This window comes from Chanos chanos, chromosome 13 (genome assembly GCF_902362185.1).
Source record: "Chanos chanos chromosome 13, fChaCha1.1, whole genome shotgun sequence".
Lineage (NCBI taxonomy): Eukaryota > Metazoa > Chordata > Actinopteri > Gonorynchiformes > Chanidae > Chanos > Chanos chanos.
Window position 1 is genome coordinate 10,036,561 of NC_044507.1, and position 19,744 is coordinate 10,056,304.

Consider the following 19,744-nt stretch of genomic DNA (forward strand, 5'->3'; position numbering starts at 1 on the left):
TCAGTCAGAGTTGCGTTCAGTCTCTCTGTGGAAACAGTCATCAGAATGGTATTGTAGTGCAGGCTAACGGTGGCTACAAAGCTGCTATTGCTCGGAGTGCCACACGGCTCGTCAACTGACGTCTCTTGGTAGTGTCCCTCCTTGGACTCTGGGACGGGCTTGCTCCCTCTCTCTCTCCCTCAGAAGTGCCTGTTGGCCTCCGTGTCTGCTTCTCTCAGCGCTGCGGCCGGTTTTTCAGCGCTAGCGCTTGGTCACCCCTCGCTGGCCTCTTAGCGCATTTTATAGTCGTGAGAGATGGCAGCCTCACACAGCTGGCCTTTAAAATCCAACTCGAAGGTAAAGTCCAGATCTCGCTGGAGGGACAGAGACAGAGAGTGAGAGAGAGGTCTATCGTATACATCAAGTGTGCAAACTTAATACCAACTACGTCTCTTCACATTTCTCTCACAGCCGTCAAAGTACGCCACAGCGTCAAAGAATTTCTGTTAAGACTGTCAAAGTGAAGTGTTACTAGAGATTATCCAGTGCTTTGGAGGATTTAACTGCCCTCTGTTTTCCTACATTTTCCTACGTGTCACGAATGACTTGCTCCCTTACCACATTCTTTTCGTTGGGCTTCATGGCGACAGTGCCTACAATCTCCTCTCCTCTTTTCACTGTCAGGTAGTCCTCCAGGTAGAAAACAGTCTGTTTCCAGTGAGTGTACGGAGCATCCGGTGCTTGGAAGGAACAGTACAGTAAAAATCATACGTGAGCAATCTATCAGTGGGCGGATGTAGACCCCGAGCAGTCTCACCTTTGTCCATCTTCATTACTAAGTCATCATCTGCGTGTATGTGTGCAATTTCTAAGACAGCTATAGTCCGTCTGTAGCTAAATATACCACCCGTCGTGAACTAAATGAAACTCTGAAGGTCACCCTTTCTGTCGAATCCTTGATTGCTATCCTGAGGAAACGCCCCGGGTGGTTAAAGTTAAAAACACACTACCTCAGAAGCTCTATGAACTGAATGACTTCTGTGGTAACAGCAGGTACGTGGGAACATGGCAAGAGTCTAAACCAGTACAAATCAGACCAGGATTGTGGTAAATGTGAGCCATACTGGAATGAACTTAAAATCTAATATTAACATAAAACATAGTAGGTCCCCTGTGATAACTCTGACATTGCATTTGGGAGAGGAACCAGTGCATCAGGTTTATCGTGAACCATCTTAGAAACACGGACAAACATTGTTCTGATGATTTTCAGAACTCCTAACAGCTTGGACGTTTGCTTTTTAAGTTTATACGTCTTAATGTTTTTGATCTCTACGATTTTGGGGGTTGCACACAACATAGATATTATGATCTCTCACATTATCACGGTCCCACACAGGGTTGCATAACACAAACTCATCACTAGGGTGCAGTAATAGCATACAGGCCAAAGCCAACCACACAGTCCCTGTTCATTCTGACCGGTCTCTCCCGAGTGTATGGGCATGAAACGCTTAATATGCAGTGATAGCAGTATCTGCTAATGCACACCAGCCATTTTGTGCCTTTCCAAGCACTTGTTACAAAAGTCTGTGTGCCTGTGTGTGTGTGTCTGTGTTTGTGTGTGTGTGCGTGCGCGCGTGTGTGTGTGTGTGTGTGTGTGTGTGTGTGCAGGTGTGTATGTGTGTGTGTGTGTGTGTGTGTGTGTGTGTGTGAGTGTGTATGTATAGGGAGAGGCATTAAGTGAAAACTCACAGGCCTGTCAGTATACATCAAAACATAGTGCACAGCTCCCCAGCCAGTTAGAGTGATTTCTGACTACAGTAAGGAGTACTGCTCCACAGCCTGAACGGATGTCATTTATAGCTGACCTTCATATGTAGCTCTATAAATCGGGTCAAATGAACTAAATTACTTTATGTACAACAGTATTTATCTGTTACATTATGTACAAGAAAATATGATGACGTATTGCTTGAATGTTCCTCCTCTGAACACTTAAATCTTGGACCAGTTTGGTGTCTCAGAGAACGAGAGAGAGGGAGAGAGAGAGAGAGAGAGAGAGAGAGGGAAAGCAAGAGAGAGCAGGAGAGAGTGACATAAAAAGCGAGAGAGAGAGAGAGAGGGAGAGAGGGTGAGCTGCCTGAGAGTTTGACTGATACCTGTAGAGAAGCCAGTCTTCTTGTGACATTTGGTAAACTCAATGTTGAAATAAGTGACAAGTGCATGGATATAGTCATTCCTCTGGATCTGCAGGCAGAAGGCTGAGGTGAAGGACAGGTCCTCTGGTTTTACCGTGTAGATGTCCACCTCCTGCTGGCAACATTCAATCACCACTCAATCCACAACAGGCATGAGGCAACTATGTCAAACACACAAACAGAGACGAAGACAGGCATACACAACCAAGCGCACACACACACACATACACACACACACACACACACACGCAGAGGCGCACAAACAAAACTGCGCATAGACACAACACACATACGGACACAGACAGACATGCGCATACGTGCCCACACAAACACATGCACGGGCCCAGACACACACACACACAGACATACACACGCACACACACAAACACAGACACACACACACCCCTACGGAAAGTGAGTGGAACCCTGATAAAAACAGTGAGGAAATAGAGTGTAAATGATTGGCAGTGGAGCCAGAACAGCTCTCCCACACTCACTCACTGAAGGAGCCGTAATGGCCCCAGGCTGCTCCTCCATCTTTGTCATATCCAAAAAATCCCTCTATAATGGAGCCCATGCCTCAATCCTCAAGCCTGAGCTGATGTAGGCCAGCCAGACAGCATCTGTAGCCAGACCCTGAATTCTCAGCTGCCTGCAGACAATGCAGTGCTATAAGGGGCAGAGAAGCCTACTGGGGAGGGACTGTCTGCATGTCACAGTATTGACAGACCAGGATAATAGTCACCGAACGCAAATGAAACTGTATAAAAAAAAAAAATCAAATAAAACGTCTGTTTCAGACAAACAAAACTGCTCTCTCAGAACAGAGAAGCGTACCAGACGCTGAAAGCTGAAGTACGGAGGCATCTCCTTCATCTCGTGCTCATCCAAACATTTTTCTGCACCAGAGTTGTTGTCTATAGTAGAAAAAAAAAGTCTGAACAGATGTTCTAAGAGTGCACGAAATGCAAGTGAAGCATGATAAAGTTTCACACTCTTTTTCAACGCTATGATGACAGCATCTGCACGATCACATTAGTCTCTCATTATCAGGTACCTAGAGCCTCCAAGCACCTCTGCTAAGGCACACAGATGTTTTACAACGCTACATAAACTCTTGCGATGAGCTCCTTAAAACGCACGCTCTGCTTCAGGCCTTCAATGTCTCTCCCATGACACAACTCAACTCTGAGATGGAAGAGTTTACTACTTGCACTTTGTTTTTCTTTTGTCCGTCACGCACCGCAGAAAAACCACAAAATCACATTCAGCCCACCAGCAAAACATTTCAAGGCTGAATCTGTACGCGTCGCTTTGTTACGACTTATATTTAATCGGTTCCAAAGAGGTAAAAAAAAAAAAAAAAAGCCAGCAGATCAATGAATACTTATAATTGATTTTGCAATCAATTCAACCTTGTCGACAAAATATGAAACAGAAACATCACAGATTTTCGCTCTTTCTTTCCCCGCTGTTTGGTCTCACTTGGAATGCTTGGCCTTTTGACGTGCAGACAGGAAAATTGTTATTTGCGGAGGGAGCGGACAAATTCTAAAACAATACAATCTGATCTCCTGCTATGCAAGGTCAACGGAGGACATGGTGCAATCAGTAGTCTAGACGTGGGAATTGGCATGCACACCGCTGCTATACCGGCACTAAAGGACAAGGACAAAGAAATACAACCAAGTTGTTCAAAATCAAACCACTTATTTCCACTGTCATGTTTCTAACTCCTGAGGAAAAAAAAATGTCCACCAAATATGGTTTGGCATAAATTTACTTATATCCTAGGCTAGCATACGAGTATGGTACGGCATTAATAATGAAAAGAAGGAATTTGAAAGCCTGTCATTCCAAAAATATATCCCCGGTCAAGGAGAAAGACTATTTTAAATGGACGAATCCATACTAATTAAGACCTCCTGGCTTCAAAGCACTTTCCAGCTTATATTTATCCATTCAAGTGCACTTTCGGTACCCTTAAACTCAAGTTTATTATCTGTTTATTAATTCTCTCAGAACCTCAGTTTGTTTCACATTCTAAAACAAGCATATGTTCTGGAGACAGCTAGAGAGAGAGCCAAGCTGAATCAGTCACTTCGTTTTGTGATTTACCCATAAGAAATGCATATTCGATTTCCACTCAAGACTTTTACCCTCTCTCTCTCTCTATCTCTCTCTCTCTCTCTCTCACACACACACACACACACACACACAAAATACTCACATACAGACACAAATATACACATATACTTGTATGCAGAGAGAAGTTGAAATAGATAGCTGGCCTTGATGAGACAGGAGTTGGTCACCACTTGTTTGGGGTCCACTATATCCACCAAGGGTTCTTTCATGGCCACATTCCTGATGCAGGTCATGTCAAAGCCATAGACATTCTCCCACCCTGCAAGTGAGAGGGAAGGCCACTGAGCCTAAAGAGAGAAGCTTCTAGACAACACTCTGGTGCTTATACAGACGCCGGCTCAGCAATGTTTAGCCATGAAGCTAAAGCCTATGTGTGGAAAAAAAGCTGTTCAAAGTCTGAGGAAAGGTCTGAACGGTGACACAAAGTTAGTTAAGTCAGATAAAAGTCTCTGAGGATACAAGTCACAAGTTATTTAAAGTTACAGAGTGTTTTACAATGATACATAACGATGCATATTGAGGAGAATGGTTCTGTGCTAATGAAATGCAGCATAAACTCGCTACATCTGCTCAGCTGGTGCAACACTTCATCCCTAAAATTCTGTAAATATATTTAGGAAGATATACACATAACTTATAACGCATACTGGTGTGTATTCTAAAGATATTACTCTTAAAATATTCTGCTGCACTATGTGGTAAATATAATTACACTGCATGTTAATTTGTGAGAGTACATACAATCGTACGTTTGGTGCACGTGTATATCTGCTTCATATAGTGGTACTGTTGGTTAACATATGCATTTATTTTTATATAAACGGAAGGGTGCATAATCACATTATGATTTATGTCTGTTTTTGTACGAATGAACATAAATTTGATTCCTACACATATTATCTGCAATAACTTTCCACACGGGTAAATCAAGGAGCTGCTTGGCACGCAGACTAAATCGGCCCAGATGCTGTGAGAACATCGTTCCTCTCTAGTCAGGCTCATCAGCTCTGCATACATAATTCATATCTACCTCAAATAACTCTAATGTAAGAAACTCTGCTATATCCTCCCATTAACCATCAGTACCTCCGGTTGGACAGGGAGATAAAGTAATGGAAGGGGGAGGTTTGGGGGGGTCATATTTACCAAGATTTCTAGGGTGAGTGTGCTGATTCATGATCCATTTTTTTGCCTTCCATGATCCTAATCACACTTTATGGACAGAGGGAAGGTGAAGCCAGGGGCTTGATATGTATAGGCCTTGTTCTCCTGAGCAGTATTGATCAGATTCTGAGGTGGCCTTGCCAAAGGTTATAAGAAGTGATTCTTAAACTGGCAGTGATCCATGATGGAATCTCTTTATAATGAGAGACAAGTACGTCTCAGAATAGCCACAGTGGCTAAAATGGAACCGATTCAAGGTGAACGGTGGACATTTACTGGAAATCTATCAGGCTGTGTGTGTGTGTGTGTGTGTGTGTGTGTGTGTGTGTGTGTGTGGCTATGTATGTATATGTATGTATGTGTGTATGTATGCATGTATGTATGTGTGCATGTGTGTGTGTATGAATGCACATATGCATGTGTGCATGTGTGCATGTATGTATGTATGTATGTATGTATGTATGTATGTATGTATGTATGTATCTATCTATCTATCTATCTATCTATCTATCTATCTATCATCAGTTGATGTATATACCTACCTACCTATCTATCTCTGAGCAATTAAACCTTTGCCTTCATTCTCTGATTGAAACTGAGATTACAAGAAAATCTCTGCTTTGTTGTTTTAAGTGTAAGGAATAAATGTTTACGTGTAAAAGACATTCTCTCCCTTTTCTACCTCTCTCTCATCATCCTTCCTCTCTCTCAGGGCGCACTGCTGCTCTGGCCTGAGTCCAGTCCTTAGCTCTGAGGTCGCTGTTAAAAGTCTCTGCAGCCAGTCTCAGCGCACTCTCAGCCCCTGTCTCCCCATTGGCTATGCCCTGACAGCGGTCACTGAATCTTTTCAGCTCTGCTGGACTATATCTGATGCAAACTGTTAACAATTCAGTTCTGTCTGCATTTTAAAACTGAGGAATGAGAAGTTTCCTCGAGTGCTGCAGGATAGGATGTAAAACAGACTCACTTGCACAGAGATCCTCTTTATTTTAATATAGACCGTCATGCTGCCAGTGGCTATATGTCCACCAAATAGAATTCAACAGCAGAATGCACAGCAAACACAGATTTGTGCCTACACATATACTGGGATATTCTAGTGTGTGTTCATGGGCTTTGTGTGTGTGTGTGTGTGTGCGTGTGTGTGTTTGTGTGTGTGTGTGGCTATGTGTGGCCGTGTGAGGATATGCTATTTGTAATGGGGGCACTGTGGTTGTTTCACATTCACGGTTCATTAGCGTACTTTAAACTTTAGCTAGGTAAGTTCTCTCACAGGGATACAGGAGGATGGAACTGGAGTGTGTGTGTGTGTGTGTGTGTGTGTGTGTGGGTGTGTGTGTGTGTGTGTGTGTGTGTGTGTAGTGCATATACACACTCACAGTGAATCTTGAAGTCCTTGTACTGTCTGTCCTCAATGGCAACCACATAGAGGGCAGCACGGTCAGGAAACATTAAGCCGCCAGGTTTCTATTGATGAAGAGAGAAAGACAGAGAACAGAGGGAGCAAGAGAGAGAAAGAGAGAGAGAGAGAGAGAGAGAGAGAGAGCGAAGGACACACATTAGTGCTGATAACTGGCAGTCCATTCTTCAGCCTTAGGAAAAAATACAACACCTGGTCACTTTCTTTTTTCCATTTATTCCTCCAGCCTAAAAGATAAAATAATGAAATGAAACAAGCTTCTCCCTCCGCCCCCCCCCCCTCTCTCTCTCTCTTGTCTCTTCCCTTCTCTTCTTCTTCCACCCCTTCCCTCTTTGCCTGTAAGAGTCAATCATACTGACCAGCCATTTGTCCCTGGCGTAGATGACGGTGTTGAGCATGGACTCGTAGAACAGGCAGTATCCCATCCACTCCGAGATAATAATATCCACCTGCTCCACCGGCAGCTCCGTCTCCTCCACCTTCCCCTTGAAGATAGTGATGACTGGGCGACAGAACGCACAACACGTTACATCAAAAAACACAACTCTCCTTTACCTTTCCCCCGGAAACTGCTCATGACCGTGCCACGCAAAAACGTTACTCTCCTTCACATTTCCCTTAAGACTGCACCACACAAAAAAAACACTACCCTCTCTTACATTTCCCTTAAGACTGCACCACACAAAAAAACACTACCTCCTCTTACCTTTCCCTTAAGACTGCACCACACAAAAAAAACACTACCCTCTCTTACATTTCCCTTAAGAATGTACCACACAAAAAACACTACCCTCTCTTACCTTTCTCTTAAGAATGTACCACACACAAAAAACACTACCCTCTTTTACATTTCCCTTAAGACTGTACCACACACAAAAAACACTACCCTCTTTTACATTTCCCTTAAGACTGTACCACACAAAAAACACTACCCTCTCTCACCTTTCCCTTAAGACTGTACCACACAAAAAACACTACCCTCTCTTACCTCTCCCTTAAGACTGTACCACACAAAAAACACTACCCTCTCTTACCTTTCCCTTAAGACTGCACCACACAAAAAACACTACCCTCTCTTACCTCTCCCTTAAGACTGTACCACACAAAAAACACTACCCTCTTTTACATTTCCCTTAAGACTGTACCACACAAAAAACACTACCCTCTCTTACCTCTCCCTTAAGACTGCACCACACAAAAAAATACTACCCTCTCTTACCTCTCCCTTAAGACTGTATCACGCAAAAAAACACTACCCTCTCCTACCTCTCCCTTAAGACTGTACCACACAAAAAACACTACCCTCTCTTACCTCTCCCTTAAGACTGTACCACACAAAAAACACTACCCTCTCTTACCTCTCCCTTAAGACTGTACCACACAAAAAACACTACCCTCTCTTACCTTTCCCTTAAGACTGCACCACACAAAAAAACACTACCATCTTTTACCTCTCCCTTAAGACTGTACCACACAAAAAACACTACCCTCTCTTACCTCTCCCTTAAGACTGCACCACACAAAAAAACACTACCCTCTCTTACCTCTCCCTTAAGACTGTACCACACAAAAAACACTACCCTCTCTTACCTCTCCCTTAAGACTGCACCACACAAAAAACACTACCCTCTCTTACATTTCCCTTAAGACTGCACCACACAAAAAAACACTACCTCCTCTTACCTTTCCCTTAAGACTGTATCACGCAAAAAAACACTACCCTCTCCTACCTCTCCCTTAAGACTGTACCACACAAAAAACACTACCCTCTCTTACCTCTCCCTTAAGACTGTACCACACAAAAAACACTACCCTCTCTTACCTCTCCCTTAAGACTGCACCACACAAAAAACACTACCCTCTCTTACCTCTCCCTTAAGACTGTACCACACAAAAAACACTACCCTCTCTTACCTCTCCCTTAAGACTGCACCACACAAAAAACACTACCCTCTCTTACCTCTCCCTTAAGACTGTACCACACAAAAAACACTACCTCCTCTTACCTCTCCCTTAAGACTGTACCACACAAAAAAACACTACCCTCTCTTACCTCTCCCTTAAGACTGTACCACACAAAAAAACACTACCTCCTCTTACCTCTCCCTTAAGACTGTACCACACAAAAAAACACTACCTCCTCTTACCTCTCCCTTAAGACTGTACCACACTAAAACACTACCTCCTCTTACCTTTCCCTTAAGAATGTACCACACAAAAAAACACTACCTCCTCTTACCTTTCCCTTAAGAATGTACCACACTAAAACACTACCTCCTTTTACCTTTCCCTTAAGCTAGTCTTTTTCATCTTTCCCTTAAATCTTCTCAGAACTCTATCACATCAAAAAATCGCAGTCCGCCACCTTCCCCATTAATCAGTTGATGATTGTACCACACATATCAACATATTGGCAAAAACAAAAACAACAACAACAACAACAATAAAAACAGCCCTGCATTCTAACTCTCTCCCTTCTCTTTCACCTTGAAGACAGCTATAACTGTTTTAGCTTTGCATTTTGATGGCAATATCTCGTTTGCCCTTTGTCATATAGTATGTCGCTTACAGAGATTGAGTCGTAAGTCTCTGAATGGTTTCAGTATGGCTTAAACCCAATCAGAGCCCTGAAGCCAGATAAAGTATGTGCTATTTCAGAGAATGGAATTCTAATAGGACAGAGTTCATGGGGTGTTTATACTAATCCCTACTGTGGGAGTGAGTGTGTGAGGACGAGGGTAGAGTTTGCTCTGGCACAAATGAGCTTGGAACAACAGCTTTTTGTTCTTTTTCTGCCACGGGGGATTTATTGAATTCAGTTTGCCTGAATGCTTTGTAAGCAAAAACTGTAAACGTCCTGCTGTATCCACCGTAACTGAGTGCATCCTGGCCTTGACTCACACAATGCCAGTCTTCAAATGAAACAGCTATTCATTTACTGTTTACTCGGCCAAATTTGAATTTCAATTCATTCATAAGTTCAGAATATGGATGTGTTCCTTTGGGGTGATATTACATTTTGGTTGTGATGACTCATCAATATTGTGAGTTCTCTCTCTCTCTCTCTTCCTTTCTATGTGTGCGTGTGTGTGCACGTGTGCAGGTGTGTGTCTGTCTGAGAGATGGGAGCTATAGCTAAAATAACTTTTCAAAAATTTTCCAAGCTTTTTTCCAAAGTTTCACTCTTTTATGGAATAGCAGAATCAATCCTGAGAACAACACACAGTTGTATCCAATGTTGCTATGTGATTGCTGATCCGAGGGAGATTAGGAGGAAGGGTGAGGAACAGAGCCCTTACCACTGTCTAGGTGATTTGCCTTGATGATCTTCTCTGAGTATTCAGATATACTGGAACATTCAATCTGAAAAAGACCAAAACAACATTTAATCCTAGCCTGAGGTATCTGAGGTTATATTTTAAATGCATGATGCTAAAACGTTATTGACATTTGCTGACACTGCGTTTCTAATGTCTGAGACATACACACACCGACAAAAAGGAAATCTCTCCCTCTCTCTCTCTTTCTCACTCTCTCTCTCTCTCCCTCCCTCTCTCCCTCCCTCTGTCCCTCCCTCTCTCCCTCTCTCTCTCTCTCTCTCTCAGTGATGTCATTAAGTGCAAATAACTCCATACTCCATACTGCAGTACATTGCCTAAACTGGACAAATCAAATCGGATTTATCAGATCTATTGCTTGTTTTTAATATCCTGAGACCGAATTCATCTTTAAAGTTCTCTTTCTTACTATTTTGAAGTCTTGAGATCGCTCACTCAAACTCAGCACTCTGCTGAACTCAACTGACTCTAAGCTGTCTCTGCCCAGCACGCCAAAGAAAACCACCACTGGTCAGATTTCAGCCACCTGCCTGTGCCTGCCTTACACTGCTATTTCTACATCTGGACCTCCAGCAGTGTATAATAGCATGTGACTCAGGCAGGGACGGAGCAGAACAGTCACAATGTCTCAGAATGCCGAAGACATAGAAAGTGCTAGAGTTTCAGGGCACTTATTAGCACTCAGCCATCTCGAGCAAGAGGAGAGAGAGAGAGAGAGAGAGAGAGAGCACGCGAAATAAAGACAGAGAGACAGACAGGGAGAGAGACAAAGAGAGAGAATGGTTTTCCTTTTACTATCCACTACTGTCTTTCACTGCCTTCATTAGTGTCCAAGCCCATTATCGTCAGTTTCAGTTTCAAACGCTGTCACTCTGTCACCCAACTCCCCCTCTGTGTGAAATGATAAGGACACTGACTCTCCCTTTTCTGCCGGTTTCACTACAAAAGAGCACAAACTGTGAGCAGTCAGCAGTCAAGCAAACCTTGAATGTAATAAGTGGATAGGAGTTAAAGAACTGTTGCTATCTCTGTCAGCATATTTTCAGACTCCAGAGAGAGATGGGCTGTTTTGAAACACATGATCACAGGCAGCTCCTGCTACGCCTGGACCTTTGAGTGACACTCTCTAATCTATAGATCCTCACAAACACAGCTCGCACATACATAGACACACGGACACACACACACAGACACACAGACACAGATACACACACACACACACACACACACACACGCACACACAAGAATGCTATCAATATGCTAGAAAGAGTGTAAGATTATGAAAGAGGTGAGAAACATATACACAATGTCATAATAACCTTCAGCAATCTAATAAACCAAAAAAAGACAGAAATGACCATAAGCATGATACTGATTCATAAGTTATTACAGGGATGCTTTGTATGACCGTCAGACACACATTCTGTATAATGGCATTGAAAAGAATATTGACAAAAGGCAAAAGACAACACAAATGTGATGATATTGGAATTTCCAGTCTCGCTGCGTGTAGGATTACAGTCCTTTTTGGAGACTGCGGTTTGGTGCATCGGAGAACTGGACATGAGCCCAGGGCAGAGCATCAGAGGTTTAATTTTCAACAAAGATCACAGTGATAGCATATGAGAGTGAGAAGGAGGGAGAGAGAGAAAGAGAGGGAGAGAGAGAGAGAGTGTGAGAAGGAGGAGGGAGAGAGAGAGAGAGAGAGAGAGGGAGAGAGAGAGAGAGAGAGAGAGAGGGAGAGAGAAAGAGCTCGACTGGGCGAGACTCCCTCCCGTTGAGCTGTTTGGTATTCAAATTATAGCACATTCGGGGAGATGCCCATTAACACAATATAACTGACTGAGTCCAGCAAGGAGCAAATCTAATCAATTACAGAGGGGGATTTTAATTGTGTTGATCAAATTAGTGGACGTATCAGCTTCATATGATCCTATGTATTAGATTGGGAAGATCTAGGTTACTCAGGTTACAGAGAAATCCCTGTTGGCCAATTAACTTTACATTCCTGTTAGGACACACAAGTGCATAAACTGGGGCACGTTTTCCAGCAGCGACCTCAACACATACACGCGGTAAATTGTGCTTTAACAGTTACTGTGTTTAAAATTCAAAGCTAGCACCTAATGAGCAGCACCTGGTTAACATCACCTTTATAACCTTGTCTACAGCACATTTCATGGATTTGCCCAAAGACCTAATTACTGCTGCCTCACAACGCAGCACGTCAGAACTAAGCCAATCAGTTCCATCTGTCTTATCCTTAGGAGCAGATGAGCCAATCAAGATCAGGCTTTCTGACTCCTCAAATCAGTGAAGTCAGAGGCAGACGTACTTCACCTGGGGGGCTAGAGAAATGGGATGAATGAAGACAGAATCACAGATATGGGCATGGAGAGAGAGAATGGAGAGGGAGAAAAAACAAGAGGGAGAGGGGGAGAGAGAGAGAGAGAGAGAGAGAGAGAGAGACAGAGAGAGAGAGAGAGAGAGAGAGAGAGAGAGAGAGAGACAGAGAGAGAGAGAGATTCCGGGGCTAAAAAGGCCAAGTCAAACACAGACGTCCATTAAAATTGATTCTCTGCAGTTCACACAGAATACTGCATAAACTCTACTCTTTTTTCTCTACTCTCTCTCTCTCTTTTTTTTTAACGTGCAAAATCACTCAAATTGCAGCCAAGAAAACAGTGAGAAAGATCTGGGCTATTTTTGGAGTGGAACGTCACTCTGCATGGACCGCGGGATCCTGCGGACACCACTCAGCCTAACCAGTGAGCGCTGAGCTGGGCTCTTACCCCGTACACGTGCTTGGCTCCTGCTTTGGCAGCAAACATAGAGAGGATGCCAGTGCCGCTCCCCACGTCAAGGACGATCTTGTCCTTGAAGACGTGTTTGTTGTGGTACATGGAGTTTCTATAGGTTAGGGTCCTTACTTCATCTTTCAGCATCTCCTGTGTAGAGCCCAGATATATTTTAATGAAAAGTCACGCACTTTATCTTGATCCTGAACCTTCAGTTTGACAGCATAAGAGTTCATTCTACACACTTCTGTAAATTGCAAAATGAATCACACGATGAATCAATATCCCACAACGCAGTACAGTATATTCATTTTGATGATGGATTACTGCTGGCATGTATGCTTGATTACTGCTTGATTACTGCATAGGCACATATTTTATCAGCTCTCTGTGCCCCTTATTTATCTCTTTATGCTTATCTTCTGCAGGACCAGCAGCACTGTGAGCGAATGGCCAAAGTATTTATGATGAGCCAACCACTTGCCGCGCCATTTGCACCCGTGTAAATGAAATTAGTCAGTGTGGCCCAGGTGTGAATGGGGACAAACTGCAGCTGTTCTGCTGAAGGCCTTTCAGTAGCTTTTTTTTCTCTGAGTAAGATACATTCACATTGAGGAGATGAGAGGGGAAAAAAACTCATGTGACCTACATACTAAAAATGAAACAAAATCTCACAGGTCTCGCCTGACTCTCTCTCCCTCTCCCTCTCTCTCTCACACACTCACTCTCTCTCTCTCTCTCTCTCTCTCTCTCTCTCCCTCTCTTTCTCTATCGCTCTGATTATTTACACTCCCTCAAAATCTGAAGGTTTTTAAGAAGATGCATAGATCAAACATTTTATTTTGCTCGAGTGCAAACATGTACAGTACTTCTATGACTCTCTCTCTCTCTCTCTCTAACTATGAGGAGAAAAATTCACATTTCATATTGACACATACTGATTTGCTTTAATTTTAATTTTTTTCTCTCCTCATCATTCTGAATTGGATCCTTTAGAGTAAAAAAAGGGATGCGTTAATTATTCAGCCACCATATCCTACCTCATGTATGCCAAAGTGAGCATAGGAGTCAAAGTAGTAGTCTCTTGATGTCATCTCCTCTGGGTTGAGGAATTTGGCCATCTTGCCTCTGCCAGGGCAGCTGGGCATGGCAGCTGAGTGTGGTGTGTGGGTGGTTCGTGGGGCATGGTTCACGGACGTCACAGGCTTGGGGAGAGGGGATGGTTGCACGGATTGAGATGTGGTCGCACTCAGGGGCTGTTGCTATTATTACAGAGAATGAGAAAGAGACAGAGAAAGCAAGAGAGAGAGAGAGAAAGAGAGAAACAGACAGAACCATAAGATGCAGCTCTAGGGAGATTACAGTAGCTCTGTCTCTCCGTCTGCATACTCACAATTTCATTTTTTTTTTGAAGACAACAAATAATCCACAATCTCTAAAAGGTCACCCACCAACAACTTTAAAGGAGAACAAAAGCGCCCATCATTACTTTTTTTTTTTTCCTCCCAAGAACAACACGGTGTCCTCTCTGAGGCAGGTTACAGACCGACTAACATCTCAGGCGCTGTCTGTGCCTTTCCTACGACACACGAAACGATGCCACGCACACTCTCAAGGAACAGAGAGAAAACGGACGGAGCGGTGTGACAATCTTGAGAGCAGCTGCTGTCTTTCTCTCGCTCTGGTTCTTACGCGCGCTCCCCGCAGCGAGATGACTCTGCGGGGCCTGATCGTTCTTCGGGGCACAGAACATTACCTTCTCTCAGGGTTCAGATCATGCAGGTGATCCGTGGTCCAATGAGATTAGAGTGGACAGCTAGGCAATGAAGACTCAATGCACGTCCCAGAAAAAAAAAAAAAAAAAAAACGCAGCAAGGTGATAAGTAGCGCATTTAAAATAGCTCTGTTTCTCTCTTTCTCAAGGTGTCTTAGCTTCATGGGCTACGTTATCACATACATTTATATAATCTCATCCTTACGCTTGGGAAGCTGCAGGCATATTCATACAGTTAGTGGACTCATAATAGTAACAATCCATGTAAATGTAAATCTATCCTTGAATTCATTGGGTACTTACATACACTATTGTAGATATTCAATTACATTACGAGGGATGTTTTAAAATTGTAAAAACAGTACTTTTCCACAGTCGAGTTGCATACACAGATGTAGTACTGTCAGTATGGGAAACGCTCACAATCATCTGTTTGTATAATAGTGTAATAGGCATAAACTGTGCACATTACTGCTATAATGACATATCGTTAGGATCATCATGGTGGAGAGACAACATAGAGAGATGATTCAATAGAAACCTGAGCCTCTTAGATCAAAGACTCAATTCATTCACTGTTTTCCTACAGATCAATGGTATTAAAAGGGACTATTTCTGTGTACAGCTCTAATCCAGCACATAAAAAACAAATACAGATTTTCAGTACTGAGAAATGCTGTTGCAGAAAGACTAACTACATATCTGTGCCTGAATATGTACATGCAAGTGTGTGCATGTCTGGGTGTATTATGTGCATACATACATACATGCACATATGTCCTTCTCCCTCTCTCTCTCTCTCTCTATGTGTGTGCGTGGAGAAGGGTGTGTGTGTGTGTGTGTGTGTGTATGTGTGTTCAGTGTTGTGCAGCAGTTAGGGGATTTAAGATAATGAGTGTCTGCAGCAGGGAACACCAGCTGTATCAAGAAACATCAAGGTGTCAAGATGCCATCTATGAGTGGTGGGAGGGAGAGTGCGTGTCCTTCCTCCCGCTCCAGTTCACTGACAAATCTTATTTGAGATTCTATTTTTACTCCAAATACTCTGAAACACATTTCAGCAACATTCAAACGTTTCATCCAGCAATCCGAAGAGTCCGTGCGCGCCAGGAACGTTACAAAAATAGTGTCGCCATAACACTTTCCTTTGGCGGCAGAACGTCCCAGAACGTCCCCGTTAACTGGCAGGGATCTACCTTACATCTAACTCCATGACACTTCAGTTATTCACCTTTTCCAAAGTTTTCTCAAGAAATTCAAGTCTAAAAACGCTTGCTTCTGTTTTTAATGTTGAGACTCTTGATTTGCACATGAGTGCGGGAGTGCATCACAGAACAAGGAAGTGTGCTCCTAGCACCCCCGTCGACACCACTACCTTCCTGATGAATTTTCAAGGAGGGTTTTTTTTTTTTGTCTTTATCTTTTGGGAAGGAATGTGCTGCAGTAGAGCAATCAACACAATCTCTCTCCATTTATTTTAGGAAGAATTTTAAGGGGTCAGTTAGTTTTCCATCACTTGATTTTGTTTTACTCTTGTGCTTTACTAGGTCGGAAGTCCACGGAGATGACTCTTAACTACAGCAGAGGTCATGTGTAAGATATGGAAATTGAAGTTAGTGACACACTAAAAGTAGAAACTCTAAAAATGGTACCAGCTACACTCTGGAAAAATACCTGTTGTTGTTGGCAAGAACATAAAGCTTAAATCTAGAAATTTAATGAAGAACAGAAAACAGAAAACGTATAGTGTTAAACATTCAAAATGCTTGCTTCATTATTTTTACAATTACTTTACTCTGCTTCTATAATCTATGCTTCTTTATTGAAGCTTTACCTCAAGATTCTGATCATAGCAGGGTCAGTTTCTTTAAACATGTTCCTCAGAAAAGAAAAAAGATCACTTGGATACATCAAATTCGATCACACAAATCCCTGTATAACATATAACAACAAGATGGCGCATTAAAGCTATGCTCTAAAAATTCTCTAAACATGATGGTTTTCAAAGCACCAACACCAGTAAACCTATTCAGGTACTGAGCCACTGGACAGAATGTAGCCCTGGTGTCTTGAACTATCTCTGCAGCCTTATATCAACTCTACAACATCTATTTTTGACAGAATGCATTGATATGACAATTACTATAATTTATTATGTGCACATATCTCACATTTGACTTCACATTTGACTCTAGATTTTACATTTTCTTTGCCTATTGTATAAACCTGGAATTGCTCCAAGCACGACGCCTCAAAAGCAGCCGGGATCAGCAGAAATAAAGACAGTCGTACTAAAGGTCCATTTCACAAAGCAACGTTTCCAATAACTTGGAACTGATTTGGCACAACGTAAAGCTTTGAACTCAAGGCTTTAATTTTAGCTTAACTGAGCATAAAAATAAAACAGGCGAAGTATTAAATGACAGTCAAGGACGATATCAGCTTTATAATACACATTTATCTTATAAATAGGCTGGTAATCCCGCTACATTCTCCAACAGTCTTCTCACGGCGAACACGGGGACAAGGAGAGTCCAGCACCAAGGACAGCGCACTGCGAAACCACCTTTTTTCAACAATCACTCTTAAATCTCACCACTCGGCATGCGAAAGTCTAAATACGTTTGCGCATGGCATACAAATCGGTTTAGAACGACGGATTATCGCGGATCCAAACGCAGATATCTAACGTATAACTTCAGACAACTTCAACAGGACGAAAACTTGTACTGGATTGTCAGACAGAACCCACACGTTTAGCTCGAAGTCTGCCTGCAGGAAATTCCATCGAATTTAAGAGAGTGTTGGTAGTCTTATAGCATACAACATAACGAGTGGTAACCAAAGACTAAACAAGAGTGTAAGGAAAACTCCGCGATTATAAAAACAACGCTAAACTATTTTTGTTTGTAAAGAACTGATTGGCAATCTGCGAGTAATAACGCTTAGTGTTCACGATAATCGGCCGCATCTTTAGCCTGACTTACCTCGGTGCTCTCGGTCTCCGCCATTTTTCTCCGTAGGAGCAAACAGCGGGAGGAGTGTTTCATTCCCATAAGAGCCAACGGGATTTGCTCAGCTCGAGAAAGGGGCAAACGACGGGCGACTTTGGATGAATGAAATAAGCCTCTGTAAAAGTATACTGAGTTGGCTTGGGAGAAGGAATATGATTAGAAACAAAATTTAAAAAGCGTCGCAAATTAAAAATGAAACAAAATCAAGTTCCAGCAGATGATCGACCTCTATTACAAGCTAATGCTTTCCTTGAATCCATAGTCCAAAAGTTATCTGCAGTGTTCCGTTCCGCGGGAGCGCGGAGTGTACCCCCAAATCTTTTGAACAGAATTGGCAGATCAGTAAAAGGCACTCCATTACCTTCCGACAGTATTCCGATTCCTGTGGATTACAAGACACTTCAACTGACTAACTGTTGTAAAGGAATTGAGGTATAAGTGATTAGTTCATGTTCGATACGCGTATTTCTTAAATGCGTTTTGCATATGTCCTTGTTTCCTTGGTATATTTGGGTCTTTGAAAGAGCGCAGGGTTAATGCATTTTGAGCACTCTTTTACTCCGCTTTCGAATGGTCCTATCATAAGCCTACCTCCCAGTTTCCACGTAATGATCATGTGCCAAAATTGGAATGAAACTATCGCGAAGTATTGCTTGATGAGACCCTTTGAGCGTCGCCTAATGAGTCCGTTTTATGTAGCTTGCCTTCGAAATAGATTATTACACGTGGATCCATGTTCCATAATAGCTCACCTTACGACCGGTTTAATAGCCACTCTCGCGAATCAAGTCCAATCAAAAGTTTATAATGACTGAAAGCCAGTCCAGAGAAACGATTTTTTAAAACCGTAATCTATTGGTACAGGTACACGGTGCACCTCCTCAGAAATCTAAGCCATTCATTAGAGTAGCATGCCGGAGCGCTCTCTGCTGATTCTTTCTCGGAACATAAATTAGTTCTGTCGCTTATGAGAACGTAGCAGGGGCAAAGCAGGTTTGGTGTATATTCCTCCTCTCTCCCCAGGACAGCTTAGGATCTAGAAAGTGGAAAAGGTATCGGACTATAAGAGACCTGTGCTCTTTTCTGTCTTCATCACCATGACCCATGGCTGTATGTTCCAGTAGCAGGTGGATAGAGTACCCAGTCTGAAGAAGAACGGAGGCTGACAGTACTCCGTGAAAAAAATTAAAAGCAATAAATAAATAACTAAATCCAACTAATCACCAAACCCTTTTGTCCCCAGGATTAACATGGTGAATAAACAGCAGAACCAATCTAAAATGAGATGTTTGCAACCCATACCTTCACAACAAGGCAAGTCAGTTGCAAAATAACATTTTGAAAGATTGGGGTTTAAAAATAAAGTATTGTATACTATAGCATTGCCTTTTCGTAGTTGATGTCAGTGTTCATACAGGCGTGGGATCAGGTATCTTGCTATCAGTGGAGATTGTGAGGTTCAACGGGGACAGTGTTTATTTTCAGGCAGCACATCCTGTTACCTCTTCCCACTTATATTCCTGTATAATTCATCAAGCAGTCGGCAGAGCCCTGGATCCTGAACAGCCAGTGCGACAAGGCACCAACCCACATGCTTCATCCTACACTGCTCCCTGAGCCTCCACATCTACACAACCCATCTCCCTTACCCAACAGGCTTAGTCATCATGTAGCCAAAGGGTCCTTAAACATAGAATGAGTGGAGAGTCATTTTGATGGGGCAGTTGAATAGGAATAATTACTATCTATCTATCTATCTATCTGTATATTATTATGTTACTGCAAAATAACCAAAAATAAGAAAATTTTTGCATAAAATTATGGATAATACTAGTTGCGTATTAAAATAACATGGTAAATAGTGGCTGTGTAGTAGCAGTGATAAGCTTTTACATAACTTTTTATTTG

General features: G+C 42.6%; 1 protein-coding gene across 3 annotated transcripts; it reads right to left on the minus strand.

The window, feature by feature from the left end:
- Nucleotides 1–269: 269 nt before the first annotated feature.
- On the minus strand, nucleotides 270–17,878 carry LOC115826761 (protein arginine N-methyltransferase 8-B). Of its 3 annotated transcripts, none has more exons than XM_030790653.1 (10): nucleotides 17,810–17,878; nucleotides 14,089–14,310; nucleotides 13,043–13,198; nucleotides 10,212–10,275; nucleotides 7,272–7,414; nucleotides 6,872–6,959; nucleotides 4,472–4,587; nucleotides 2,142–2,292; nucleotides 598–719; nucleotides 270–353 (listed from the first exon to the last, which is right to left on the minus strand). In XM_030790653.1, the coding sequence occupies exons 1-10, from the start codon at nucleotides 17,876–17,878 to the stop codon at nucleotides 270–272; spliced, it is 1,215 nt and encodes a 404-aa protein (XP_030646513.1). The 3 variants fall into 3 exon arrangements, with proteins under 3 accessions (XP_030646513.1, XP_030646512.1, XP_030646511.1); XM_030790652.1 differs by having other exon boundaries at nucleotides 17,801–17,878; XM_030790651.1 differs by having other exon boundaries at nucleotides 14,089–14,304; nucleotides 17,789–17,878.
- Nucleotides 17,879–19,744: the final 1,866 nt, after the last annotated feature.